This window comes from Bombina bombina, chromosome 1, assembly GCF_027579735.1.
Source record: "Bombina bombina isolate aBomBom1 chromosome 1, aBomBom1.pri, whole genome shotgun sequence".
Classification (NCBI taxonomy): domain Eukaryota; kingdom Metazoa; phylum Chordata; class Amphibia; order Anura; family Bombinatoridae; genus Bombina; species Bombina bombina.
The window spans coordinates 1,174,785,000-1,174,795,781 of NC_069499.1; the positions used below are offsets into that span (position 1 = coordinate 1,174,785,000).

General features: G+C 43.1%; 1 protein-coding gene across 1 annotated transcript in view; it reads right to left on the bottom strand.

Annotated features, from left to right (window-relative positions):
* The window catches only part of RDM1 (RAD52 motif containing 1), a 164,496-nt gene extending 154,529 nt beyond the window's left edge, over nucleotides 1-9,967 (bottom strand). The window contains exons 1-4 of the mRNA XM_053718320.1: nucleotides 9,815-9,967; nucleotides 1,495-1,674; nucleotides 1,008-1,130; nucleotides 388-541 (exon numbers count right to left, since the gene is read on the bottom strand). Of these exons, the coding sequence (XP_053574295.1) occupies nucleotides 388-541; nucleotides 1,008-1,130; nucleotides 1,495-1,674; nucleotides 9,815-9,967 (610 nt within the window). The remainder of the gene's footprint in view (nucleotides 1-387; nucleotides 542-1,007; nucleotides 1,131-1,494; nucleotides 1,675-9,814) is intronic.
* Nucleotides 9,968-10,782: the final 815 nt, after the last annotated feature.

Consider the following 10,782-nt stretch of genomic DNA (forward strand, 5'->3'; position numbering starts at 1 on the left):
GACCCGTGGACTGATCACACATAACAGAAGAAAACACTTGTCTAGGGTTGCCATGTTCTTTGTTGAGAGGAGGACTGCCTTGTATTTGGGGGCTGAACTATTCTTTTTATTTGGGATCTATATACTTCAGGAAAGTTCTCTGTGAAAAGCACAATTGGGCTAAAATAGTCTGCTTAAAGTCATCAAAAGAATGCAACAGCACCACTAACTACAAGTACCTAAAAAGGGCTCTCTTTATTTTGGTGTTAAATCCACCCACAGTGATGGTTCAGGCTATATGCAGCCCTTAATCTCTTTATGTAAATATTAGCTTATACTTCACCGGCAACAACACTGATCTGAAAACCTCAACAATGCAGTAAGAATAAAGTTGCAATATATAGGTACCATTAGACTTTTCCAGGACTTCCTCAGCAACACCCACCCCACGACTGCGAATTCCATGATTGGGAAACATAACTTCCAGGACACACAAATATTTCAGCTTATTCTGCTCCAGGCCTTCATCATCTTGCTCATCAAAGCCTGAAATATTCTGGAGCTGTTGGACATATTGCAGTGAATGATCATCTAACATGATGGAATATTTAAACAGGTAAATATATATATATACTACTGGTGCAGCTATTCAACATAGTTGTAGTGTTGTAATTACAGTGGAATTAAATGACTTGCTGGAGGTTGCAATATTCCCTGCATTATACTGCAACAGTTTCTCATAGGTCAACCATTTACAGTGCAATAACTTGTTTGCTTGACTAGACCCATCTAACCCACCACATTTTAGTCCAGATCTGCCCTGCTTTATTTACCCGATCAAACCAGAGCCATATACTCCTTGAATCTATATAGACGGCCTGTCTGCTTCACTCCTGACATCTGTAAGCGGTTACACCAAATGTCCAAATTAACAGGAATTACTTGATATTTTTTTTTTAGAAGCAACTATTATAATTGTGCCAATGGAAATACATTGAACACCACATACATCCATGCTACTAACTTACAGCTATAATCCTCTTGGACCAGCCGTTGAATCCTAGATAATGGTTGGCAAGATCCTGGCACTTGTTGCTGCTCAGTGCAAGAAATTTGTTCTGAAATCCTTTCTGTTTGTTACAGACACGCACCTAAATTGGGAATAAATAAGAATAGTGTGTGTGGGATCTCCAAACAAAACAAAGGCCCCAAAAACACAACTAAAGAGGGATTAAGAAGTCAGACCAATCAAACATGTGCAAGTCCCTTATACGACATATTACAGTAATAGGAGTCATCATCAAAACACACGAGTAATCTAAAATTTACCAAAGATAGAATTCTCAGGTTGGCTGAAATTTGATATCCAATAAACAATAATCATCAGCCACAAGAGGTATAGACTTTCTTTATTTAAGGCCATCAAGGTGATTTTGTTACAAAGGGACCTGTACTATGTACTGCAGTGGTCAAGCTGACTACTAGTTACATGTTCAGCTTGTTTGCAACTTGTACCTTCAGTGGAAAATGCTGGAACAGGGACTTCTTGTCGCATGCCACCTGTGCCCGGGCAGCATCTCGAGAGGAGTAAAATTTGGCAACTGCATAGTAACCAGGATCAGCTATGCCAGCATTTGGAAGAAGTCTAAGAGAGTAGAGAGCCCCAAACTGCGAAAATACCTTCAGCAAAGAACACTGCAACAAAAACAGAAAATGAACAGAGCTGTTAAAAAAAATGTATGTGTATATATATATATATATATATATATATATATATATATATATATATATATATATATATATATATAAATAAAATAGTTTAAAATAACCACAGTACTACAACTACAAAAGACCTTAACCTAGTTGGTTACATTATATACACACACACACACGCACACATGATTCTGCACCACAAGGACTGTTGTATAGCCTACGTATTTGAAAATTAGAATTAAGAAATTAAGATTCTATTTATTTAGAGAAGGAACAGCAGAGAGCCTACCTAACCCACATGCCTAATGACAATTACAGGCCAGGAATATAAACTCAGGATTTTTTTCTTTTTTTAAAAACACGTACATACAACCCTATATAAACTAATTTCCTGACATCTAAGAAAAATAAAATCTAGGGCTTCACCATTTTGTCACTAAAGGGGTAGTGTACTTTAAAATTGGTTTCCCCTTAATGTGTTTACAATTACTTGTTATACCAGGGACAGATCTTAAAAAGTATTTGAAATTTGTCCCTTATGTATATGAAATAGTGGTTTCTGCTAATTGAAGACACAACCCAATTCAATGACGTGAGCTTGGAGGTAGAGAAAACTTCATTATCTTATCTTTAACACACAGTGAGACCAATAATTAGGGCCTGGTGGCCTAAAGTTCTCTGGTCTGGCGAGATAATCTAAGAAGTTTCTTTAGTACAGCAAGGACCCTCAAACAATTTTAGAAAGGCAAATTTAAGCTTTAGAGCTGTTTATATCACTATGAAGGTTTCTGGGTGTGAAGGAGAGACACCTACGTTACATTATACCGCTTAACAGCCCTTAAAAATGTTGTGTGATTTCTCTCCATGGCAACGAGTTTTCATGATCAGGCTCTTATAGTGAACAATGGAAAAAAACAGAATTTATGCTTACCTGATAAATTACTTTCTCCAACGGTGTGTCCGGTCCACGGCGTCATCCATAACTTGTGGGAATATTCTCTTCCCCAACAGGAAATGGCAAAGAGCACAGCAAAAGCTGTCCATATAGCCCCTCCCAGGCTCCGCCCCCCCAGTCATTCGACCGACGGTTAGGAGAAAAAAAGGAGAAACTATAGGGTGCCGTGGTGACTGTAGTGTATAGAGAAAGAAATTTTTCAAACCTGATTAAAAAACCAGGGCGGGCCGTGGACCGGACACACCGTTGGAGAAAGTAATTTATCAGGTAAGCATAAATTCTGTTTTCTCCAACATTGGTGTGTCCGGTCCACGGCGTCATCCATAACTTGTGGGAACCAATACCAAAGCTTTAGGACACGGATTAAAGGAGGGAGCAAATCAGGTTACCTAAACAGAAGGCACCACGGCTTGCAAAACCTTTCTCCCAAAAATAGCCTCTGAAGAAGCATAAGTATCAAATTTGTAGAATTTGGCAAAAGTGTGCAGAGAAGACCAAGTCGCTGCCTTACATATCTGATCAACAGAAGCCTCGTTCTTGAAGGCCCATGTGGAAGCCACAGCCCTAGTAGAGTGAGCTGTGATTCGTTCAGGAGGCTGCCGTCCGGCAGTCTCATAAGCCAATCGGATGATGCTTTTCAGCCAGAAAGAAAGAGAGGTAGCAGTAGCTTTTTGTCCTCTCCTCTTACCAGAATAAACGACAAACAAAGAAGAAGTTTGTCTGAAATCCTTTGTTGCTTCTAAATAGAACTTTAAAGCACGGACTACATCTAAATTGTGTAACAAACGTTCCTTCTTTGAAACTGGATTCGGACACAAAGAAGGAACAACTATTTCCTGGTTAATATTCTTGTTGGAAACAACTTTCGGAAGAAAACCAGGCTTGGTACGCAAAACAACCTTATCTGAATGGAACACCAGATAGGGTGGATTACACTGCAAAGCAGATCATTCAGAAACTCTTCTAGCAGAAGAAATAGCAACCAAAAACAGAACTTTCCACAATAGTAACTTGATATCTATGGAATGTAAGGGTTCAAACGGAACCCCTTGAAGAAATGAAAGAACTAAATTTAGACTCCAGGGAGGAGTCAAGGGTCTGTAAACAGGCTTGATTCTGACCAAAGCCTGTACAAAAGCTTGTACATCTGGCACAGCTGCCAGTCGTTTGTGTAACAAGACAGATAAAGCAGAAATCTGTCCATTTAGAGAACTCGCTGACAATCCCTTATCCAAACCTTCTTGGAGAAAGGAGAGGATCTTAGGAATTTTAATCTTACTCCAGGAGAATCCCTTGGATTCACACCAACAGATATATCTTTTCCATATTTTATGGTAAATCTTTCTAGTCACAGGTTTTCTGGCTTGGACCAGAGTATCTATCACTGAATCTGAAAACCCACGCTTGGATAAAATCAAACGTTCAATTTCCAAGCAGTCAGCTGCAGAGAAACTAGATATGGATGTTCGAATGGACCTTGTACTAGAAGATCCTGTCTCAAAGGTAGCTTCCATGGTGGAGCCGATGACATATTCACCAGGTCTGCATACCAAGTCCTGCGCGAATCACAGAAGGCCTTCTCCTGTTTGATCCTGGCTACAAGCCTGGGAAGGAGAGGGAACGGTGGAAACGCATAAGCTAGGTTGAACGACCAAGGCGCCACTAATGCATCCACTAGAGTCGCCTTGGGATCCCTGGATCTGGACCCGTAGTAAGGAACCTTGAAGTTCTGACGAGACGCCATCAGATCCATGTCTAGAATGCCCCATAATTGAGTCAACTGGGCAAACACCTCCGGGTGGAGTTCCCACTCCCCCGGATGGAAAGTCTGACGACTCAGATAATCCGCCTCCCAGTTGTCTACTCCTGGGATGTGGATTGCAGATAGGTGGCAGGAGTGATCCTCCGCCCATTTGATGATTTTGGATACCTCTCTCATCGCCAAGGAACTCCTTGTTCCCCCCCTGATGGTTGATGTAAGCTACAGTCGTCATGTTGTCTGACTGGAATCTTATGAATCCGGCCTTCGCTAGTTGAGGCCAAGCCCGGAGAGCATTGAATATCGCTCTCAGTTCCAGGATGTTGATCGGGAGAGGAGACTCTTCCCGAGACCATAAACCCTGAGCTTTCAGGGAATCCCAGACCGCGCCCCAGCCTAATAGACTGGCGTCGGTCGTGACAATGACCCACTCTGGTCTGCGGAAACTCATTCCCTGAGACAGGTGATACTGGGACAACCACCAACGGAGTGAGTCTCTGGTCATCTGGTCTACTTGAATCTTTGGAGACAAGTCTGTATAGTCCCCATTCCACTGCTTGAGCATGCACAGTTGTAATGGTCTTAGATGAATTTGAGCAAAAGGAACTATGTCCATTGCTGCAACCATAAACCCTACTACTTCCATGCACTGAGCTATGGAAGGCTGCAGAATAGAGTGAAGAACTTGACAAGCGTTTAGAAGCTTTGACTTTCTGACTTCTGTCAGGAAGATCTTCATTTCTAAAGAATCTATTATTGTTCCCAAAAAGGGAACTCTTGTCGACGGAGACAGGGAACTCTTTTCTACGTTCACCTTCCACCCGTGAGATCTGAGAAAGGCTAGAACAATGTCTGTATGAGCCTTTGCTTTGGAAAGAGACGACGCTTGAATTAGAATGTCGTCCAGGTAAGGTGCTACTGCAATACCCCTTGGTCTTAGAACCGCTAGAAGGGACCCGAGCACCTTTGTGAAAATTCTTGGAGCAGTGGCTAGTCCGAATGGGAGAGCCACGAACTGATAATGTTTGTCCAGAAAGGCGAACCTTAGGAACTGATGATGATCTTTGTGGATAGGAATATGTAGATACGCATCCTTTAAATCCACGGTAGTCATAAATTGACCCTCCTGGATTGTAGGCAAAATTGTTCGAATGGTTTCCATTTTGAACGATGGAACTCTGAGAAATTTGTTTAGAATTTTTAAATCCAGAATTGGTCTGAAAGTTCCCTCTTTTTTGGGAACTACAAACAGATTTGAGTAAAACCCCTCACCTTGCTCCACAGTTGAAACTGGGTGTATCACTCCCATCTTTAACAGGTCTTCTACACAATGTAAGAATGCCTGTCTCTTTATTTGGTTTGAAGATAAGTGAGACATGTGGAACCTTCCCCTTGGGGGTAGTTCCTTGAATTATAGAAGATAACCCCGAGAGACTATTTCTAGTGCCCAGGGATCCTGAACATATCTTGCCCAAGCCTGAGCAAAGAGAGAGTCTGCCCCCTACTAGATCCAGTCCCGGATCGGGGGCTACCCCTTCATGCTGTTTTGGTAGCAGCAGCAGGCTTCTTGGCCTGCTTACCCTTGTTCCAACCTTGCATTGGTTTCCAAGCTGGTTTAGTCTGGGAAGGGTTACCCTCTTGTCTAGAGGCTGCAGAGTTTGGAAGCAGGTCCGTTCCTGAAATTGCAAAAGGAACGAAAATTGGACTTAATCTTAGCCTTGAAAGGTCTATCTTGTGGGAGGGCATGGCCCTTTCTCCCAGTGATGTCTGAAATAATCTCTTTCAATTCTGGCCCAAAAAGGGTCTTACCCTTGAAAGGGATATTAAGCAATTTTGTCTTGGAAGATACATCCGCCGACCAAGACTTTAGCCAGAGCGCTCTGCGCGCCACAATTGCAAACCCTGAATTTTTCGCCGCTAACCTCGCTAACTGCAAAGCGGCGTCTAAAATAAAGGAATTAGCTAACTTAAGTGCGTGAATTCTGTCCATGACTTCCTCATACGGAGTCTCTCTACTGAGCGACTTTTCCAGTTCCTCGAACCAGAACCACGCCGCTGTAGTGACAGGAATAATGCACGAAATAGGTTGAAGGAGGTAACCTTGCTGTACAAAAATCTTTTTAAGCAAACCCTCCAATTTTTTATCCATAGGATCTTTGAAAGCACAATTGTCCTCAATGGGAATGGTCGTGCGCTTGGCTAGTGTAGAAACCGCCCCCTCGACCTTAGGGACTGTTTGCCATAAGTCCTTCCTGGGGTCGACCATAGGGAACAATTTCTTAAATATAGGAGGAGGGACAAAAGGTATGCCTGGCTTCTCCCACTCCTTATTCACTATGTCCGCCACCCGTTTAGGTATCGGAAAAGCATCAGGGTGCACCGGGACCTCTAGGAACTTGTCCATCTTGCACAATTTTTCTGGGATGACCAGATTGTCACAATCATCCAGAGTAGATAGCACCTCCTTTAGTAATGCACGGAGATGCTCTAATTTAAATGTCACAACATCAGGTTCTGCCTGCTGAGAAATTCTTCCTGTATCAGAAATTTCTCCATCTGACAAACCCTCCCTCACTGCCACTTCAGACTGGTGTGAGGGTATGACAGAAAAATTATCATCAGTGCCCTCCTGCTCTACAGTGTTTAAAACAGAGCAATCGCGCTTTCTCTGAAATGCTGGCATTTTGGATAAAATATTAGCTATGGAGTTATCCATTACTGCCGTCAATTGTTGCATAGTAACAAGCATTGGCGCGCTAGAAGTACTAGGGGTCGCCTGCGCGGGCATAACTGGTATAGACACAGAAGGAGATGATGTAGAACTATCTCTACTTCCTTCATCTGAGGAATCATCCTGGGCAACCTTACTATTTGTGACAGTACTGTCCTTACTATGTTTGGACGCTATGGCACAATTATCACTTATATTTGAAGGGGGAACCACATTGGCTTCCATACATACAGAACATGATCTATCTGAAGGTACAGACATGTTAAACAGGCTTAAACTGGTTAATAAAGCACAAAAACCGTTTTAAAACAAAACCGTTACTGTCTCTTTAAATGTTAAACAGGGTACACTTTATTACTGAATATGTGAAAAACTATGAAGGAATTATCCAATCTTTACCAAATTTTCACCACAGTGTCTTAATGCATTCAAAGTATTGCACCCCAATTTTCAAGCTGTTAACCCTTAAAATGTGGAAACCGGAGCCGTTTGCAATTTTAACCCCACTACAGTCCCAGCCACAGCCTTTGTTGCGACTTCACCAATCCCAGGAGGGTATACGATACCAATTCAAGCCTTCTAGGAACGTTTTCAGTGGATACCAGACCCTCACACATGCAGCTGCATGCACTGTACTCAAAAGTAACTGCGCAATAATGGCGCGAAAATGAGGCTCTGCCTACTATAGTGAAAGGCCCTTCCTGACTGGGAAGGTGTCTAAACTAGTGCCTGGCGATAAAAACGTTCCCCAAACAATAAAAGTGTGAAAATTACTTCAAACTTTCAAAAATAACTTAAATAAACAACCGATTTAGCCCTTAAGAGTGTCCACCAGTTAATAGCCCATAATAAGCCCTTTATTCTTTCTAAGTCTAAGAAAATGGCTTACCGATCCCCATGAGGGAAAAAATGGCAGCCTTCCAGCATTACACAGTCTTGTTAGAAAAATGGCTAGTCATACCTTGAGCAGAAAAGTCTGCAAACTGTTCCCCCCAACTGAAGTTCTCTCAGCTCAACAGTCCTGCGTGGGAACAGCAATTGATTTTAGTTACTGCTGCTAAAATCATGCTCCTCTTTTAAACAGAACTCTTCATCTCTTTCTGTTTCAGAATAAATAGTACATACCAGCACTATTTTAAAATAACAAACTCTTGATAGAAGAATAAAAAACTACAACTAAACACCACATACTCTTCACCATCTCCGTGGAGATGCTTCTTGTTCAGAGCGGCAAAGAGAATGACTGGGGGGGCGGAGCCTGGGAGGGGCTATATGGACAGCTTTTGATGTGCTCTTTGCCATTTCCTGTTGGGGAAGAGAATATTCCCACAAGTTAAGGATGACGCCGTGGACCGGACACACCAATGTTGGAGAAACATAAATTATGCTTACCAGATCATTTCCTTTCCATCTGTATGAGGAGAGTCCACGGCTTCATTCCTTACTTGTGGGAATACTGAACCTGGCCACCAGGAGGAGGCAAAGACACCCCAGCCAAAGGCTTAAATACCCCCCACTAGTCATTCTGCCAAAGGAACAAGGAACAGTAGGAGAAATATCAGGGTATAAATGGTGCCAGAAGAACTAAAAATGTTGGTCCACCCAATGGAGAAAACGGGCGGGGGCCATTGACTCTCATACAGATGGAAAGGAAATTATCTGGTAAGCATAATTTATGTTTTATATCTTAATATGAGGAGAGTCCACGGCTTCATTCCTTACTTGTGGGAAACATATACCCAAACTCTAGAGGACACGGGAGGGTAAAACGAGAGGCGGACCCTATTCTGAGGGCACCACAGCCTGCAAAACCTTTTTCCCAAAAGATGCTTCAGCCGAAGCAAAAACGTCAAACTTGTAAAATGTTGAAAAGGTATGCGAGGACCAGGTAGTCACCTTACAAATCTGCTCCATAGATGCCTCATTCTTGAAGGCCCAAGAGTAAGCCACTGCTCTATTAGAATGAGCCTTAATCCTCTGAAGAGGCTTATGTCCCGCTGTTTCATAAGCTAAGCGAATAATGCTCCTCAACCAAAGAGACAAGGAAGTGGACAAGGCTTTCTGCCCCTTACGCTTTCCAGAGTAGACAACAAACAAAGAAGAAGTCTGTCTAAACTCCTTAGTGGCTTGAAGATAGAACTTCAAGTCCCGAACCACATCCAAATTATGAAGTAACCGCTCCTTCGAAGAAGGGCTAGGACACAAGGAAGGAACAACAATCTCCTGAAAACCTAACCCAGTACGAAGAACAGCCTTATAAGTACAGAATACTAGGTAAGGAGGCTCACATTGCAAGGTAGCCATCTCAGATACTCTGCGTGCCGAGGCAATAGCCAGTAAAAAGAGAACCTTCCAAGATAATAATTTAATGTCAAGGCCATGCATAGGCTCAAACGGAACCCTCTGCAAAACCTTAAAAACAAGATTTAAGCTCCAAGGAGGAGCGCTAGGTCGAAACTAGGGTTGCCACCTTTTGCCCAGAAAATTCCTGGACACTTTTTAAATGGGCGTGGAGAGGGTGTGTCTCAGGGCGTGGCTTCTCGCAGCCTCAAATTCATTATAAAATAAAATATACACACACATTATATAGATATATTTACACATAATTAAGCCCCCCAAAAAAATTACCATACCAATTACCAAGAAAAAAGAGCATACACAGCCAAGTATTACTCACAGTTTCTCTGTGGCTGCACTGCACTTGTTGGCTCAGGGCCGGGGCAAGGGCAGCCCGCAGCCCCTGCACCAATGCCTGACCTCTCTCTGACGCTCTCAGCAGGATGCGACGACTCCCCTTGACCCTCTTCCACCCTCCCACACCATCCTCCATATCTCCTCCACACCCCACCTACCCAGTATTTTAGTAACCCCGAGCCGGGCTAAGAGCTCCCCTGGCCAGCTAATTTTTTTTAAAAAAAAAAAAATCTGTATTCACTGTTGCTTGCTGAGCCAGGGGAGCTCTTAGCCCGGGGCATTTGAGGGTAGTTCCGGGACACGGGACATACAGTGTCAGACAGGGACTGTCCCGATGATACCGGGGCAGGTAACAACCCTAGTTGAAACACAGGTCTGATTCTAGACAGAGCTTGAACAAAGGACTGGATGTCTGAAAGCTAAGCAAGCCTCTTGTGCAGTAAAAACAGTGACGAAATTTGTCCCTTAAGAGAGCTAGCCGAAAGGCCCTTCTCCAGACCATCCTGGAGAAAAGAAAGAATCCTGGAAACCCTGACCTTATGCCAGGGAAATCCACACTCTTCACACCAGAGTAAGTAGGTCCTCCACACCTTACGATAGATGCGATGAGTAACCAGCTTACGGGCTTGAATAAGAGTATCAATAACTCTCTCAGAAAAACCTCTCTTGGCTAGGACTAAGTGTTCAATCTCCATGCAGTCAGCCTCAGAGAATCTAGATTTTGATGAACAAAAGGACCTTGTTCCAGAAGATCCCTGCGACAAGGTAACCTCCATGGAGAAGATGACATTCCCACTAGATCCGCAAACCACATGCTTCGTGGTCACGATGGAGCAATCAATATCACTGATGCCTGCTCCTGTTTGATGCGGGCCACTACACGAGGAAGGAGTGGTAACAGTGGGAAAAGGTAGATTAGACTGAACCACTGCTAATGCATTACTCCGCCTG